This window comes from Vulpes lagopus, chromosome 7, assembly GCF_018345385.1.
Source record: "Vulpes lagopus strain Blue_001 chromosome 7, ASM1834538v1, whole genome shotgun sequence".
Lineage (NCBI taxonomy): Eukaryota > Metazoa > Chordata > Mammalia > Carnivora > Canidae > Vulpes > Vulpes lagopus.
Window position 1 is genome coordinate 112,272,364 of NC_054830.1, and position 19,541 is coordinate 112,291,904.

The 19,541-nt window shown below is 40.9% G+C and overlaps 1 protein-coding gene across 4 annotated transcripts in view; it reads left to right on the forward strand.

Annotated features, from left to right (window-relative positions):
* Positions 1–18,936, forward strand: part of ACSL6 (acyl-CoA synthetase long chain family member 6) — a 57,938-nt gene extending 39,002 nt beyond the window's left edge. For all 4 annotated transcript variants that reach the window (XM_041764336.1, XM_041764334.1, XM_041764335.1 and 1 more), the window contains 6 exons: positions 1,817–1,905; positions 2,903–3,019; positions 5,918–6,061; positions 7,257–7,358; positions 8,454–8,525; positions 18,468–18,936. In XM_041764336.1, coding sequence (XP_041620270.1) covers positions 1,817–1,905; positions 2,903–3,019; positions 5,918–6,061; positions 7,257–7,358; positions 8,454–8,525; positions 18,468–18,605 — 662 coding nt within the window. In that variant the 3' untranslated portion in view covers positions 18,606–18,936. The remainder of the gene's footprint in view (positions 1–1,816; positions 1,906–2,902; positions 3,020–5,917; positions 6,062–7,256; positions 7,359–8,453; positions 8,526–18,467) is intronic.
* The last annotated feature ends 605 nt before the right edge of the window (positions 18,937–19,541 follow it).

Here is a 19,541-nt window from a genome sequence, read left to right on the forward strand (position 1 = left end):
TCTTTGGTACATATTCTTTTCCAAATATATTTAGTATTTTCCCACTTCTTTTATAGATAACTAGAAGTCATAAAAAAAGAAGCAATAGATCACAGTATATAATTCCAGGTAGAAAAATGCTTTTAATACCAGTAAATAACAGCATGTTGGATTTTGTAGATGGGAACCTATTTTAGAATAAAGGGAACAGGCCATGAATTAGATATGATTTAGGAAAGAAGGGCAAGTTCATAGTGACCAGAGCACTATTTCTTAAAGGGCCATTTCTGAGATTCTTTGGGGTCTCCTATAATGTTAATGTCTAGAAGGCAACAGCATCCTCAGGAAGGAGCAGCTCCTTTCCATGCCCTCATTGTGAACAGACTCATCTTCCAGGGCAAGGAGGAAGCAATATGTAGCCCCTGTATTGTCCATCACCAAATTTAGACCAGGCACTGGAAGAATCTAAACAACACTGAGCAAAATCCTTCAGGATACCAACTTCCTCTGTGAGTCTGGGGCCACTCTTCAACCTCAAATTTGCTCAACTACACACTAGAAAACTCAGGGTGATGCATGTGGAAAAGAAATATGCATAGTAATGCAATACTATTTTCAGAACACCTTGAGGCAGTCAGCAGAAACATGATAGGTGGATTCCAAATTAGAATCATATTTGATCACATCAAAGACAGAAGCATTTTTCTCTGAGGTTTATCTCTCCAAATTCTAGCTGAATTAAACCTCTCTTGTATATAGATTCTTTGATGTCTCTGTCTCTCAGAAATTTACTACAAAAATGATCTTCTGAAGTCCTGGATCAGTAACTTTTTTCTTACTGCTACCATCATATTTACTGACCACTCAATACGTATCCCCATCTTTCTGGGTACTTTCTTCCCTCTTATTGTCATCTTCCGCATTTTCCTATGTAAGAGTTTTGAGATTTTGCCTTTTTAAGTCATCCTTATCATCAAACTTGCAAAATATGTTGCATATGAGAGGATAGATTTCTTTGTACAATATTATAAATGTTGGCAGCCTCTTGTTGAAAAAGAAACCAGTGTCACAACCTCAGTTTTCATCTGCATGGCTCACTTTTCTTTCAGGACCTTGGCCAGCACCTGCTTAACCATCTTCCACCTCGCTAGTGAATTGTGCTAACAACCATAATTTCTATAAAATGACTTAGATGTGTGCAGTTGGATTATATATGAGCAGGAATATATGAGGTCATATTTTTCAGGGACGAGTTATCTCATCCTTGTCTTCTATTTCTTTTTTACTCTTAAGTATAGTATGTGGACCAGAAGCATCAGTATCTCCTGGGTGTCTGTAAGACATGTAGACTCTCAGGCCTCATCAGAAATCTAAATCTTAACAAGATTTCTAGGTGGTTACTATGCACATTAGCCAACATTCTGGTGACTGGCGGAAAAGTAATGATGACAGTATTTTATGATCCAAATCAAGGGTCTGACAGAGGGGGAAAAGCATTTAATATGGACTCTATTGCAAAAAGAATCCTGATTTTGTGATTGATGTGGGTATGAACCAACCCCTCCCCCCAGCTCCTGCAGACTTTGTGCAGGGTGCTGGGCCAGGGGTGCCTGTTTAGCTTTTAAAAGAATCAGATGCAAAACAAAGGCCCAGCAGAGGTTGGCCTGTCTTTTCTCCAGAACTTTTTTTTAAATCATCAGTGCTTGCTTGTGACAAATGCCTGTCTAAAGGTATATTGCTCCCCTTCTGTAATCCCCCATTTTTATATTGCCTGGAACAGTTTAGTGCTGAAATTGATCTGAACACTGACAAATGCCATATTGTTTTGGTGTTCTAGGGCATGTAGGGGCACCTCTGCCCTGCAATCATATCAAGCTCATCGATGTTGAGGAACTGAACTATTGGACCTGCAAAGGAGAGGGAGAGGTAAATTTAGGAACATAGCCATTTATGCCTCTGGATGCCACATATAGTGAGTAAAAGAAAACAAAAAAACAAACAAACACAAAAAGAAAATGGAATTGTTTTCCTTTCACCCTCCATGTAAAGTCACTTTAAATTACTGATTAATTTGACTCCATTGAATTCAGAATTTCCTCTCTTGCTTATGAAGCAACTGACCCCCAGGGTTTGAACAGGGCTAGTCTAAATCAAGATTTGAAATTACCAAACTTCTTTAGCGGCACCTGGGTGGCTCTGTCAGTTAAGTGTCCAACTCCTGATTTTGGCTCAGTTTATGATCTCAGGGCCCTGAGATTGAGCCCTGAATTGGGCTCTGTGCTCAGTGGGGAGTCTGCTTGAGATTCTCTCTCCCTCTCTGTCTGCCCTTACCCCCACTCATGCTCTCTAAAATAAATAAATCTTTTAAAAAAAAAAAGAAATTTCCAAACTTTAAATTTAAAAAATCCATTTTTTCCCCTAACTGACGTGGCCTGTTAACTTTCCTGTGTCTCAGCAAAAATGGGACCATTTGCAACCCGGCCAGAAGGGGGAGATAGAGCTGGCCTATACCGGTTCGCTCCATGAGAATAGATGGGCAAGTGACTGCCCTGTCATGAAGCAGGGGGCTCGAGCATCCCTGGTGGAATCAACCAGCCGTCAGTAACCTAGGAGACCCCATCCAGTGTCACAAAGCAGCGTACGCTGAAGGGAGGGGGAAGGCAGGAGGCTGGGGGGTGAGGTGGGGTTAGAGGGGCAGGACAGGGAGAAAACATGGAAGACAGACGATGCTATTTGAGGGAAGTGGGAGACCATTCAGTCTGCTGGTGGCTGTTCCTGTGCTCTTTCTCCATCCTTGCTGTTTCCACAGTGAACTTCCTGGGGGATAGGATACCTTATCCTATACAGACCTCATGACAGCCCTACTGTTGAGTGAGATTCCTCATGCTATGGGCTGACAAAAACCTGGTGTTTGTCCCTACAGATATGTGTGAGAGGACCAAATGTGTTCAAAGGTTACTTGAAAGATCCAGACAGGACAAAGGAAGCCCTGGACAGCGACGGCTGGCTTCACACTGGGGACATTGGCAAGTGGCTGCCGGTACGTACGTTTGCAGCTGTGGCTCTCCACACACTCTCGAGATGGGAGGGTGTAAAATCTGACTCACTTCTGAGGCAAAATTTTCCTCCCTATCTTCCCTGATAATTAGCCATTCAGGAACAACTGCAGAGGGATAGGGAGGTTCTTCCTTATTTTGTCCCCAAAGCGTTCTTGTCCATCCTTCTGATAAAGGTGATAGAGATCTTTATGCAGGGACAGAGCTGGAGTGTGAGACCCACTCCCGACCTGACCTGTTTTCCGATAGAGATCTGTCAGTGCTGTGGAATCGAATGGGTGGAGTGCAGGGTGCAGGAAGTTCATAGCCTTGGAGATCTGAGAAAGGCAGGGCCTAGGGACCCAAAGACACTGGCCCCTAACTGAGAGTTGGCATTGAGCAGTGGGAAAAGCTTGAAGCCAGCTAGGAGGGTGTCTGAGTTCCTTTGGCTCTGCCAGCAGTTGCTTTGAGTCCTTGTCCAAAGCCTCATACCTCTTTGGGGCTCCGTTTTTACTTTCTTGTAGAGTAAGAGAGTAAGGCTATGTGATATCCTTTGGCTGTGGCTCCCAGCTTTTAACCAGACCGTGTTATTGTGCCTCACTCTGTCACTTGTAACATGGGGATGATAACACTGATTACCTCTACGGTTGTTTGGAAGAATAAATGAGTTATACCTGTAAAGTGCTTGGCATAATGCCTGGCACACGGGATATGCTTAGATAAAAACTATGACCAGAAAATGGCTCTGTTGCTGGAACCAAGAGCCCCTTGCCTGATGCAGCCCACCCCAGGAACTTCCCTGTGTCTTTGTGAAGTTGCTAAGTTTTAGGGTGGCCGTTGTGAAATATAGAGTTTATTAGGCATGTGAATGATGCTGAAACTTCCAGAGGTCCTGTGGACTGGGGAGCTGGTTCACCCCTGCTTGAATCTGTGTCCCTCCTTGAGAAGTCCTCATTCCTGTAGCAGGAATCCCTGGTATATGCCCTAGGCCAGGGACTCTGCTCAGGAAAGAGATACCAATGTGATGTCCAATGTGATGGGCGTAAGTGGAGGGCCACACTTGCCTGGGGAGAGGCAGAGGAGGACAGGCACCTACAGGAGACTTAGGATGTGAGTCATGTTCCAAAGGGAGAGGAGAGAGTGGGAAGTGTGGTCAGGATAGGAGTAATAGCACATGCTGAGTAGAGAGAAAGAGGTGTGAGGTAGGCTGTTCTCCCTTGAGGCCCCCAGGTGTGGAGGAGGGAGGCATGCGAGGCAGCAGGCCCTGCAGGCTGGCAGAAGGCAGATTGTCCCCTGAAGCCCAAGCTCAGAGCCCCTCACTGGTGTAGGCCCCTTCCAAGCCTCTGTGCTTCATTCTTCTTAAAGAGAGAGGGCCTCCAAATTGAAAAAGCTTGACGTTCCATAGAACCTTCAATCTGGTACTGAATCCTGATAACTTGAGTGCAGCCAGCCACCTTGCAGGATGTTGGGAGAAGCAAGTAAACTAATTCTTATGGAGATGTAGTGCTGTGCTTACACTAAGAGCCTAAGACAGCAGGCAAGTGATCTGTAGACATCCATTTTTTTTTTAATTGATAATTTTTTGAAATAGTATTAGGTTGATTAGGAAAAGATATACACTTCTGATCTAGAAACACCTAATTCAAGTCCTGGTTCCCCTGCCTTCTAGTATGTGGCTTTCTAGGAATTAACCAGATGCTCTAATCCTCATTTTCATCTTCTGTGGAATGGAGGTGATGACACCCAGCTCACAGGGTGCCATGAGGGTCAAAAAGAAGCCAGTGTGGGGAAAGTGCCTGAAGTCCAGCCTGGGTTTTGAACAAAGCAGGGCCTATTCATTTTTCTTTTCTGGAGACTTTGCTCTGCTTTGGCCAATCACATAGATGGAGAAGGGACAGAGTGTATGCAGAAGCCTGGTCAGGAAGTGGTTTTGATGGTTGAAGGAGGTGGGTGTGGGAGGGTTTTGTGTTTGAGGATAATGAGCTTGACTGCTAGAAGTTCCAGGAGAAGAAAACAGCAAGGTCATCTCCAAGTTTGTGGCTTGTAGGGCTGGGACAGGTGTGAGGAGGCCTGTGATGGGCTTCCTTAGTGGCCTGTTGCATCCTGTAGGGCAAACAACCTGGTTTCTGAAGCATTCTGACTGTTAGGTTCTGAATATGGAATTCAGTGAAGAGGTTTGGCTGGAAGCTTAGGCAGACATGGAAGTGACCAATGAAGAAATAAATGGAGGCTATTTCAAGGAACATTATCAGTGGAGGTGAAGAAAGTGCAACATTCAAGGGTTGAGCCAAAGGAGACAAACCAGTTCCCCTGAGAAACTCAAAAAAACTTGAAGGGAGTCAGGGAGATGTGTGTGGGGGTGGTTCTAGAGGCCAGGAATACAAGCACACACTGCCCAAGGGGTGGCCTGCCTGCCCCAGAGGTCCTGGAGCAGTGAGGACTCCTAATGCCATCTGGTCTGTGAGGTGGGCGTCACTGGGGGCCTCTGCCAAGGTGTGCTGTATGCTGGGGGATGGAGAGGCCACTCTTTGGGAGTGGAGGCAGTAGCTGGCTAGAGAGGCCTCAGCATTGTTTAACGGAGTAAATTTAAAGATGGTGGTGAGAAAAGGGACAGCTGGAGTAAGGGCCTGGGTAAGAGGGGAACCAGGACTTCTGAGGAGGAGGACTCCTGTTTCTGGGCATGAGGGTGTCAGCTGGGGGAGCAGGTAAACGCCAAGGAGAGATGACAGTGGGCACTCCAGGTCCAGCAGATCTTGAGAGCTGTCAACCTCAGTGCAGGGAGGCCCGCTCTGGCCATGCAGAGGCTAAGAACAGCCTCTGCAGCAGAGGAACAAATCCAGGTGGGGTTTGCCGAGTGGGACAGGGCAGGGGTCTTTTCATGAAGCTGCTGTCTCCCTCCACAGGCAGGAACTCTTAAAATTATCGATCGGAAAAAGCACATATTTAAACTCGCTCAGGGAGAATATATTGCACCCGAGAAGATTGAAAATATCTACATACGGAGTGAGCCCGTGGCACAAGTCTATGTCCATGGGAACAGCCTAAAGGTGAGTGTCCTGTGCTTCAGCCCTTCTGCACATATTGGGCCTGCTGAAAAATCTAGAGTTATTTGGGAATCATTTCCTGAGTATTTGGTATTTGATTGTAGTGGTAAAAATGAATCTCCATTCAGACACCAGTATTCGTCTGCATATTAGATCATGAGGGAAAATGCCTTTAGAAGGAGAAATCTTACATGCTTATAGTTTGGTAAATTGCAGTTAGGTAAATAAGTTGCTTAAAGTAGTGATAATGAACATTCTCACTACTTTTAACTTAGGCTGTACCTACTACCAAGAGGGATTTGAGGTAAGATGCTAAAGCAAGATTCAGGGTTTCTGCTATTTGGATTTTGAAACATTTAAATAAACTCTACAGATAAATGGGTACAGTATTCCAAGTAATGATACTGATGATAACATAGCTTAACATATATATATTATATGTTAAACTAGTAATATTAAGTTAATATGTTAACATAGTTTAGGATTAAATTATTGGAGAGGATTTATATTTATTCTGCTTTCAACATCATTAAGACTTGAAGTCAGCAAGATCACTGTGAATATATTCTGTGCTGTCATTGCACTCATTAAGCAAATATTATTAGATTTTTTTAAAGATATATTTATTTATTCATGAGAGACACAGAGAGGCAGAGACACAGGCAGAGGGAGAAGCAGGCTCCCTGCAGGGAGCCCGATGTGGGATCCCGGATCCCAGGATCACACCCTGAGCCAAAGGCAGACACTCAACCACTGAGCCACGTACACATCTCGTATTAAATTTTTCTTTTAAAAATGCTTTAAAATTTTTAAATAGACTTCTTCATGAATGGGGACCATCTTAATATGCAATTTCAAAATGGTCTGGGAAACCTTGAGAAATATATGTGTTTGGGTTCATTGAGTGTCTTAAAGGTGTACTCATTTAAGATTGACATGAGAACCAAACTTCACTGATTCTTTACTTCCTTAAGCTTACCCTTTATTAATTTTCTTTTATGAAGTTGAGGAAATATACCAGAAAACAGTCAAGAATGTATGCTGTATTGATGGAAATGTTTCATAACATAAGCATATACTTATTTTTAGAAAAGGATGGAGTCTGAGAATACCAGGAGATTATTTTTAATGCTAGACCACAAATAACCACTTTAAAAGCTTTTGTCTTGACTGTGTTTTCCTTTGGTTGGGATTGCAGGCCTATTTGGTGGGTATTGTTGTGCCTGACCCTGAGGTCATGCCCACATGGGCCCAGAAGAGAGGAATTGAAGGCTCATACACAGAGCTCTGTGCGAATAAGGTACCTTGGTTACTGGACTTCCTATGATACTGTGTAATGGGAGGGCAGAGACACAGTAAAGCAGTGGAACTTGAACATGTAGGGAAATATTTTTTTTAAAGATTTTATTTATTCATGAGAGACACACAGAGAGAGGCAGAGACATAGGCAGAGGGAGAAGCAGGTTCCCTATGGGGACCCGGATTCAGAACTGAATCCCAGGGCCCTGGGATCACACCCTGAGCTGAAGGCAGACGCCCAACCGCTAAGCCACCCAGGCATACCTGTAGGGAAATTTCTAACGTTATTTTATAATGGTAGAAATCCTGAACTAGAGATTTGTCTTTTTGTTATTATTGTTGAAGGAATGCAGATATCTTCTTAGGAAGTTTGATGAACTATTGAATCACAGAAAGTTTGTCCAGCCCTGCTGTTCTACAGCTTGCTATAGAGTCCAGAGAGGGTGGTGGCATACCCAAGGCCACACGGCTGACACCAGTTGGTTAACAGCAGTGTCAGGTGCGAGTATAGGCCTTCTGACACATTGATCTCACTCTTTCCAAATATGAGGTGGCTTTTATATATACTGGACTTAAATAGTCATGGAATTGAAAAAAATAACTCAATTCTTCCTACTTAGAGCTTTAGCCACTCACATCTGCCTGAAACTTTTCAGGCAGGTGTAGGTTTCTTTGGAACAGATCTCTGCAGTCTGGCTCAACATCACCTTCTCCAGGCACATGGTTCATTTTTCAGCAGCATCCATGGACCCTAGCTCCTCTGGGGGTGACAGGGGCCCTGGGACTCTAACCAGAGTCCCAAATATAGTGTTAGTGTTAGGCTGATCAGAAAGCCACTTTAAAAAGTGAAATAGTCCCTTAGCCTGTTCATGATCACTCCTTTGGCCATTCCTGGCACACACTTACCTAATGAGAGGTGGTGACAGTGTGGTGACAGTGTGCTGCCAGGGAGTGTCAGCCCCAGTGAGGGGAGTGGGGGTTGGGGTGGATGTTGGCACAACCACCAGTTGTACTTTGCTCAAAACTCACTGTTTCCTCTACTTCCATTTTGAAATGTGTTTTTGCCTTGTAATTTTTCCTATATGGTTCAATTCAGGAGCTGAAAAAAGCCATTTTGGAAGATATGGTGAGGTTAGGAAAAGAGAGCGGACTCCATTCATTTGAACAGGTAACTATTACCTTCCCCATACTTGTTACAACCCCTTGTGACAAAAATTAACTCACCCATGGTGACCCTGACCTAGATTCTCCACCCTCCGTGCTGTGGCCAGCGGACAGCCTGTGTACTGACAGACCCCTGAAGGCCTGTTCCAAGCTGGCTTTGCAGCAGCCTGCCTGTATCCTGAACTAAAATAGGTTGTATGTTGAGAGAGACTGTGTTGTCCTCGTAATCACAGACGTTCATAAAGCTGAAATACTACCCTAGCTGTCACAAGCAGAGTATGTACACAAGCTGCCTGCAATACTCAAGACTAGCGTCCTCTCTTATTTTTATTTTTATGGGAACTGTCTTCTTGGCTGCAGCAGGCAAGCTTACTTGCTAGGACATCGGAAAGATCGTGCTCCTTGGGCCAGTGATCTGTCAGCCCAGCATGTCTACCACAAAGAGGAGGAAACACAGAATGTATTAGATGACACAGCAAGCAGTTCTCTAAGGCTTTTTGTCTTTTCAAGTTTGGGGTTCCTACTGTAATTGAGTTCATAAGCACACTTGGTCCTACCTACCTACACCATTTATACGTCCTCTTTAGTCAAAAACTCAAAAAAAGAAAAATTCTTCAAGTAGAGAAATAATAATACTCTGATTTTCTAAAATTTCCAGCCTGTCTTTAACTTAATGGCTTTTAATAAAATTGCGTTTCTCCAATAGGGTTCCCAAATATAGTGTTAGTGTTAGGGATCTACAGGGTTTCTGAGAATTTTAAATTTTGTATGTTCACTTTGATGATAACCTAAAAACATTTTAAAACCAGTTTCAAATTTAAACTCTTAAAGCATTTGCAATTAAAAACCATTTCCACAGATTCAGACTTTAATTTCTTAAGTTTCAAACTGGTGAAATCTAAACATAGTTTCAGAATTGTTTTCTTTTGAGATCATATTTTGAGATTATATTTTGAGATATATTTTGAGATTATATTAATCTAGTTTGAGAAGCACTGCTTTACCCTTATCTGCCAGCATCTACAGCAGAAGGCTTGGATGAACAAAATCTTCATCATAAAAAAATTATAAAATCAGAGGCATTCAAGCAAATTATATTTATCTTTCTGAATGAAAGGTCATTCCTGGCATAATAATTCAAATTTCTAAATTTGCCAGGACTGACTTCATTGTCCTTCCATTAAGGGGAGCTGTGTGACTGGATCATATGATGATGATGTAGACCCAGTGGTCCAAGACATTTGTTCTGGGCCTGCGTGTTCCTCTGAATGGGGAGCCATCAGGGCACTAAGTGCATTGCTTAAGCCGATTAGTTCCAGCCAATACCTTGTGATTCCCAGGGGTGGCACGCCCCCTGCTGGGTTGGGGAGGCATGACCTGCCCCAGAACCTGGAAAATCTTCACATTTAGATTCTTCTTCATGGAAAAGACCATCAACTCATAAGATTACTCTGAAAGGGGGGCTTTAGTAAAGTTTCAGGTGTTAACCAGTGCTCAGATTAGACCTTGACTGAGTGGAGAGGTGTTTTTGTCTTCCCATACCCCTTAAGCAGTTTCTGCGCTAATAATCTGCCCTCACCATGGTAACCTGAAATATAGGGAAGCCATGCAGGTATCCCAAAGGACTGAGTTGTTGTTGTTTTTTAAAGATTTAAATTATTTATTTGAGAGAGAGAGAGTGCACACAGGCAGGGGGAGCAGCAGGCAGAGGGAGAGGGAGCAACAGGTTCCCACTGAGCAGGGAGCCCCATGCCTTGAGATGGGTGTGCTCCTGGTTGTGTTCCAAAGATCAACATAGATTATTTGTTGTTGTTTTTTTTAATTAATTTTTATTGGTGTTCAATTTACCAACATACAGAAAAACACCCAGTGCTCATCCCGTCAAGTGTCCGCCTCAGTGCCCATCACCCATTCCCCTCCAATACCCGCCCTCCTCCCCCTCCACCACCCCTAGTTCGTTTCCCAGAGTTAGGAGTCTTTATGTTCTGTCCCCCTTCCTGATATTTGAATTAATCTACAATCCATTGTCAGCCTGTTCTTTTCTCTTTTCCTCAAAAATGAGCCATTAGTTAAGGTTTAACACTAATTTTCTGAAAACCATGCAAACACAAATAGATAATCTAAGCCTGAGGCTTAAACCATTCACCAGAAGCTTTAGGAGTTCAGGTTTACTGGTCAGGGTTGAATCTGAATTAACATTTAAATTAGTCTTCAAAAAATTAATGTAATTTAATGTCCATTAACCAATCATTGTTAATTTATAGAGATCTTTGAAAGGTAAATTTGAATGAGTAGATAGGAAACATTTAAAATAACTCTATCAATAATTAAAATACGTAAGTACTGGGAAGTTTTTGAGCATACTTAGCCATGATTTAACCATATTCTTGATATTTATATAAGCTTTATTAGTTTGTATAGACAATACAAAGTGAATTTTGACACTTGATAGATTTTTAAAATTCTGATGCAAAACTCTCAGTAAAAATGTTTTTGTGTTTCTGTCACTGAAATGAATACTTACCTAACCAGTTTGCCTTAAAATCAGAAAGGGAAAAAAAAAATTGAGCATTTCCCTAATTCAAGTGTTTTTTTTTTTTTTTTTACTTTACCTCTAATGTCCTAATTATTCTTTCTGTGTTTGTTATCTTCAAGCAATTGTGTTTCATTCAGTAATGCCATTGAAAATTTAAAATATTATGTTTCTTCAAAATTATGAAGAGTTTTGTGCTTTAATGAGTTGGCATAAATTGACACTTTTGAAGTAATTTACTCCAACACAATATTTAAATGTTACAGTATTTCTAAACAAACAAACAAAAGAAACCCCTGGAATCACTTTTCCATGATTAGAGTATAGTTTCAGAAAGGAAGCTAACATTTAACATTTCCTTCTTTCCTTAACAGAGAGTTTGGTTATGGGAGCACCTGTGTGGCTCAGTCAGTTGAGCAGCTGACTCTTGGTTTTGGCTCAGATCATGATCTCAGGGTCCTGGGATCAAGCCTTGAGCTCAGCAGGAATCTGCTTAGGAACTCTCTCCCTTTCTCTCTGCCCCTCTCCCCACTCACGTGTGTGCACATGCACATCCTCTCTCTCTCAAATAAATGGATAAATCATTAAAACTTTTTTTTTTTTTTGCCCATTTCAAATTGGGAAACGAGTTTCACATTGTGTTAGATGTATAGAGAGAAGAAAGATTCTCATTCCTTTTTTCTTTTTTTTTTTTTCACAAATTGACAGTTTGCTTTTATTAGAAAATACGTAAAGAAATGAAAATTGGTTTTAATATTGGTTTACTTTTTTTAAAAAACTGTAAGTTTGGGACCCACAGTTAAGGTCGGTATTAGAGAACTGGTTTGACTCATTTTTCCCCCACTTACTGACTAGATTTTTAGCCACTCAGGCTGTATCTATAGGTATTTTCCTGGAAGAATTCAAACAGACCCAGAGCTGTAGGTCAGACTGGAGCAGGGACTGGCAGCCTGGCAGCAGAGCCACTCTAATGCACTCACTAAGAGTGTTAAAGATAAGCTGGGTGCCAAATGCCTTGGCTTCCTGTAAAGTTGTATTTAGGGATTGATGCTCCCTCTCCTCAAACTGAGACTATTTTGTAGTGAGCCACGCCAACTGCAACTGCCCCAGTCAGCCTTTAGGCTTGCTGTGAAATCTACCCCTTGGTTCAGTCCCTTATTCCTAAAATCAGGGCATTTTCTTTTATTGTCTACTAAGCATCTAAATAGCATTACATAGCTCTCCCTATGAGATTTATCTTCCCTGTAGTTTATTGTCTGTAGCTTCTAAATTTTCAGAGGTGCTCACCCTAAGTCCCTATACTGAACATATATCTCATCACAGTTACTGTGTTCTGCACCAGCAGTGAGGTGCTCAGATGAGTTGAAACCCAGGCTGCACAGATACCGCAGATATTATATATCTTGGCATTTGCTCCTCCTTTTAAAATTATATTGTTTTATTCATTTACGAAAGAAGGTTGGAGAGATCATTTGCACTTACCCAAAGTCTTTACATGATACCATTTCTATCAGAAGAGAACGTAAAAAAAAAAGTTCAGGAAACTACAATAATAAACATGAGTTAGTTACTAAGTTAATTCACAGTATCTAAGATTAAGTTTGATTCAGATTGTGTTCATATTTTCTTCAAGCTAATTAGTTTGTTGTCACGTGGTGATTTCCAAATTTCTTTAAGCAGCACAACTTAGATGGTGTCTTATCTGAAAAGTCCAGCTCATGCCAAACATCAGAGCACTGCTGTGCCAGTCGGATAGGGACTTGAACCAGAGCTTCTATTCCCTCTGCCTCCCAACCCAACCACCTCACTTCATCCCTCCTCCACTCCACCTCCACACACCTCTGCTTCTCCCCAACTTCATCCCATCCCCACCTATCTACATCCACCTCCACCACCACACCACCCATAGCAGTAGCCTCCACAGAACCCCTACTTCTCAGTGTACTGTGTCTTTGAATGTCTCCCTTGGGACCAGTTTCCAGTGAGTTTTGTTTAAATAGAATGGTTTGTGTTTAATAAGAACAAATTAGGAAAGAAAGAATATTTCAGAGGGTCCAAAAAAGGGCAGTCGTATTCCTTACCAAATCCTTGCTTCTTTGAATATCAAGAACATTGAATTTTCAAACAAAACATTTTTTTACAAGAAACTTAACTAATTTTGAAACATTTGACAGTACCTCTTTTTAGCCAAGAGCCTCAGATTTCCAGCTATTTATATTGGACATCCAAGTAGAAATCCCTTGTGTGTGAAGTAAAGTTGAGGCAGCTACCTATCATGCTAGCTCTAGTTTTAGCCTAACATTCCCTCCTCAACTCTCCCTTACACACTCAAATCCCTTAAAGTGTTGTTCTTTTAGAGCAAAGTGAGTCCTTCATCTGAACAAAATCTAAGAATCAGAGTGAACCTGATTTATTAATGTTGTGCTCATTTGAAAACTTTCACATTTTTAAATTACAAGCATGGGTTTAAAAATGCCAGAAGTTGTGAGAATTTTTCTTTAAGGATTGTTAGGAAATTGATAGTACAGCTGTTTTAGGAGTCTTCCTTGTATGTAGAGTTTTCTATCTGAATAATGCAGTTTTCTCAGCAAAGAATTCTTTGCCATCTCAAAAGGCCCACCTCCCAGGACACAGGACTGTTAACATCAGAGATTTTGAAAACAATCATGGACATACTCAACATTTTGCAACTATTTGCATACACTGAATTTTTTTCTTTTTTCTTTTTTTTTTTTGTGGTAATATACACATAAGATTTAGCAGCTTACCCGTTTTAAGTGTACAAGTCTAGTACTATTAGATATATTTGTAATATACAGTCATCACTACCATCCATCTCCATAACTCTTCTCATCTTGTTTTTTTTTTTTTTTTTTAAATCTTTATTTATTTATTTATTTTAATCTAAGATAGTCACACACACACAGAGAGAGAGGCAGAGACATAGGCAGAGGGAGAAGCAGGCTCCATGCACCGGGAGCCCGACGTGGGATTCGATCCCGGGTCTCCAGGATCGCGCCCTGGGCCAAAGGCAGGCGCCAAACCGCTGCGCGACCCAGGGATCCCCTCTTCTCATCTTGTAAAACCGAAAGTGCCTGTTAAACAATAACTCCCAAGTTTCCCCACACTACCCTAGCCTCTGGCAACCACCATTTTACTTTCTGTCTCTATGACTTTGATTATTCTAAGTACTTCATATAAGCGGAATCATACCATATTTATCTTTTTGTGACTGGCTTATTTCACTTAGCATAATGTTGTAGCACATATCAGAACTTCCTTCCCTTTTAGAGCAAATAATATTCCACTGTATGCCTATAACCACATTTTGCTTATCTGTCTGTCAGGGGACATTTGGATTGCTTCCATGTTTTAGCTACTATGAATAATGCCGCTATGGATGTGGATGTACCAGTATCTTTTCCATATCTTGCTTTCAATTCTTTTGGGTATATAACCAGGAGTGGAATTGCTGGGTCATGTTGTAATTTTATTTTCTATTTTTTGAGCAACTTCCATATTGTTTTCCACAGTGACCACACCATTTTATATTCCCATCAACGGGTGCAAGGGTTCAAATTTCTCCACATCTGTTACTTTCTGTTTTTTTGGATAATAGCTATCCTAAGGGTATTGAGGTGGTACATAAATTGATTTCTGAAATAAGTCATTTCCTGATTGTGCCCACTGATTTTATGAACAGTTCTTTTCTTTTTTTTAAGATTTAATTTATTTATTCATGAGAGAGAGAGAGGCAGAGACGTAGAGGGAGAAGCAGGCTCCTCGCTAGGAACCTGATGCGGGACTCAATCCCTGGACCTGGGATCACGCCCTGAGCTGCAGGCAGAAGCTCAACCCCTGAGCCACCCAGGCATCCCTTAGGAACAGTTCTTATATGACAGTAGCATCTAACAGAGTGACCTCTCATTTTTTGTTCTCCTGGCTTTTGTAACCCACACTCCAATTCCTTTCTACTCATCATGTCACTCCTCTGTCTCAAGCCCAGGCTGCTGCTCTGTCCTACATACTGATAACTGATATCCAGTATCCAAAAACCACTTGGTTGTCTCAGAAGCATTCCAGACTTTAACACAAATACTTGATCTTCCCTCCTCCAAAGAATTATCTTATTCCTCCAGTTTTTCTTCTCAAGCAGAAACCTAGAGTCATTCTTATTATTTCTCTTTCTTTACCACTTACCCAAGCAAATTGCAAGTCCTGTCCTTTCTCTCCTCAAAATCTGTTTTTATCTCCACAGCCAACTTTTATAGCCCAAGTCACTCTTATTCTTGCCTTTTGGCTGGTCTTACAGTTTCCACTTTTACCTCACTTCAGTCCACCATTAGCACAATAGTTTTTCTAAAGAGCCATTCTTTCTCTCACTCCTTAAAACTGTTGAAAGAATCATGTCCAAACTCCCTTCTTTGGTGTATTAACCTTTATAACTTGGCCCCAGTGTATCTCTCCAGCCCGATTGTTTTCTTCTTCTCCACCTGTATCATATGCTTCAGCCTACACATGGAATGCCCCAAATGTGCTTTGGCATCTGTAGCTTCTACCTAGAGCACCCTACTTTCCTTGGGCTACATAGCAACCACTCCTTTTTCCCCTTGCTATCTTCATTGGGCTAAAGCTGACTTATCCTTCAGAGTCAACTCAGGCATCTCTTTTCAATGAACCCTCCCCAAGTTTGGGTTGGGTGCTATATCAGAAATGCATTCAGCTCTAACAGAAAAGCCACAATGTCTTAAACACTTGGGTGTGTTTTTGTATTTTTTCTCACATAAGTGTGATGATAGGTGGTCCAAGGAAGGTGCAGGTCCTCAGAGACCTAGGCTCTACCTGTCTTCCCACTCTCCTTTCTTGGTATGTTGACTTATCACAGGGTGGATTCTACAGCTTTAGACATTGTCCATATTTAAGGAAGGAAAAAAGGAGAGTGGTGGAGATGGCTATGGCTGAATCTTTTATTAAGAAAGCAAAAAGTTTCCTTTCTCACTAGCCAAAAATAGATCTCATGGCTGTCCCCTAGATGCCAGTGTGGCTGGGAAATTAGGGAAGGTGATTGTCATGGTTGACTTAGATGCTTTTGGCCCTAAAAAAAATTAGAGTTTCATTAGCATGGAAAAAGTCAAGATTGGGTATTGGCAGAGCAACCGATTCTGCCTGAGAAAGGTGGCCTTCTCTGTGCTTGTCCCTATAGTAGCAATATCATACTGTCACCACAATGTCATATAGCAGTATCTATCATTAGATTATAAATTCATGTGGTTAGTAACTGTGTCTTATTATTCTTTTATCCCTAATGCCTGACCTAATACAAAGGAGTTGCTCAATAAATGTCAATTACAGAAAACAACAAATGAACGTATATGTGTATTTAACATATATGTTTTGAATTAATTTTCTAAATGTCTATGACAGTCGACCATTGAACAACACAAGTTTGAACTGGAGGGGTCCACTTAGATGTGGCTTTTTTTTTCTTCCAATAAATATAGTATAGTACTGTAAATGTGTTTTCTCTTCCTTATGTTTTTTTTTCTTTTTTTCTTATGATTTTCTTTCTAACATTTTCTTTTCTTTAGCTTACCTCATTGTAAGAATATGGTATATAATATGTGTAACATATAAAATATGTGTTAATCAAACATTTATGTCATCGATGAAGCTTCCAATCAGTATAGGCTATTAATAGTTAGGTTTTGGGGGGGTCAAAAGTTAAACATGAATTTTCATTTGTGCAGGGGGTCAGCTACCCTAACCCCATTGTTGTTCAAGGGTCAGCGGTACATACCTAGGGAGCACTTAGGATTTGGTGCACTTCTTGCTGGGCTTCTCTTCCACAAGATTCTGAGAGGTTTGTTGTTTCAGTTTCAAAATTTCATTTTGGACTTTGAATAACATGCATGTAAGGACAAATGACATGAATGTTTAGCAAATGATATTTGTAGTCACATTGTGTGTCTGTGCTTCAGGTCCATGACAATTTTATTTTTTAGAACTGTGATAAAAAATTCTTATTAGAAAGTCTACCGCAGCAATTCATAACCCTATTTGCTATCTAATGATTTGGGTCTATTATCTTAATAAGAATCACTTAATTTAGACCCAGCTATCAGTCAGGACACAATTTCTTGGAAGCAGTATCATTCAAGGATTAAGCTCAAGCCCAGATCATAAAATTATCATGGAACTGTCAGTGACCCTTGATGGAACCTTACGTGGTACAAGTCTACCCAGGCCCTCCTAGTTAGTTCACCTGTCTCTGGCCCTAATTCAGCATTGCAAAGGGACTTTGCACAAAGAGGCCTAGGATCTGTCTCATAGGAATAGAAAGTATGCAACTCTAAACCTAATCCCTCCATGCATGCCTCCTCCCAGTAGATGTGATAAAATGCCATGGCAGGACTTTTTTTTTTTTTTTAAGTATAGACTCATCATGTCCCCCCCAAGACTTTATATTCGTCCTGTGAATTGCATCACCCTCATGTATCCATCCAGATCAGAAATCCGGGAGTCCTGGAGGCTGCTTTCCTCTTTACTACCTCTTGCCCACTGAATGGTTCTTCGAGCTGCTTGCTTGTGTCTGTCTCTGTCACTGCTCTAAGCATAGTTAGGTCCTTATCTTGTCTCCCATGGATTGACTAGATCCCTCAGATTGGTTTCCCTGTTTCTTACCTTCATGTTCTCAAAAACCATTTTCACATTTCTCTTGGAGAGGTCTTTCTAAAATGTATATTCAGCCATATCATTCAGCCATATCTAAAAACCGTTAGTGCCTTCCTACTGACTCTAGCACGAAGTTGAAGCTCCTCTATAAACTGTCATATTACCCACTTCAGCTGTATCTCTTACCCCCTTTTCCTCCTACTTCATATAGCTACAACCAGAAACCACTTAGATTTCCTTTCTCACTCCCATAGCTTTGTTGTTAGGGTTGCTTCTGCCTAGAATGCCCTCCACCACCCACTTTGCCTCTTTTGCTGGTTAACTCTCACTCATTCTTTAACATTCATCTACTTTGGGAAGGCTTCCCTGACCACTCCTCCTTCAATACCACTGGTGCGTTTGGCACCTGTCACTCTGTGCCTGCCCTGCTGGATGCCAGTGTGCACCCATTAAGGGCAAGGACACTCATGATTCTTCTTTGTGTCCTCAGCCTGGCACAGAATAAGCAGCCAGTTCATTTCTGTTGACTGGCTAAATGAAGAAATAGGAAGGGAAAGAGGTGGCTTGCAGATGTGTTAATAAATAGGTTGAAATGTTATTAACATAATTTTGACTTTTTAAATGAGCATACTGTTTTTGTATCAATATATCTATTCTTGTATGCCTGTTTACTTTTATCATGTGTGCTATAAATGCTATGTTATATTCCTGATAAAGACATATTCTGCATTTGGTTTTTAGGTTAAAGCCATTCACATCCACTCTGACATGTTCTCAGTTCAGAATGGCTTGCTGACACCAACACTAAAGGCTAAGAGACCTGAGCTGAGAGAGTACTTCAAAAAACAAATAGAAGAGCTTTACTCAATCTCCATGTGAAGTTCAAGGAAAGTTCTTCTCAGTATAATGGACTGTGTAGCAATATTATAGTTACTCTTGAAAGTAATGAATCAGAATGATGCAGCCGAAAATGAATAAGCACGTGACCTTATGATTGAGCCTTTTCCTGTCCCAAGAGGTCTTTAACAATATTTTCTCTATCATCACTGAGTACACTTTATTTTTATTAAAATGATATTGTAACAAGCTGCTAAAAATATCACAAATGGCAATGTAAAAATCAAGACTTTTCTCAAGGACTGTGTACCACTAAAAGTAATATATTCTCAATGTTCACAGAACTCCTATTAAACATAAAGGAAAAATATAACTGATATATTGTACTTAATTATTTGTGGAATAGTAACCAGATACAGCAACTATCTAGGCAATGTGGACTACCTCATTCAATAACTGTCAGAATCACAGTTAAATCAGACTTAAAAAATTAAAACCATGTGTACACAATCATGCTAAAACGAGACATAATGAATGCACATTCTATATAACTTCAAATTCCTTATACATGACAATTCTTACTGGTGTAAACAAGTTTTCCCTCTCATTTATACTTTTATTCATGAAAAATGCAAAGTCAGATATTCTTGAAACAAATGTTTAATTTACAATAACATTTTACAGTGATCTTTCAATACATTTTTTCATTTATTAAGCTCATTAAAATATTCAGGAACTACCCAGAAAAAAAAAAAGTATGACTTCAAGGATACTATGTGTATATCCATGGACTTCTTACACATGAATTCTAAAAGATGTCTGTCGACTGTACAATGAATAGACCTTTGGGGAAGACTTGGGAAAAGAAACCCAGAAGTATTTCTCAGGATAGGCAGCAATTAATGTACCTATGTTCCTTGCTGGGTTCTTCAGGCCTTCCATTCTCAATATGTCCATGCCAGGCCTGGAAAACCCAAT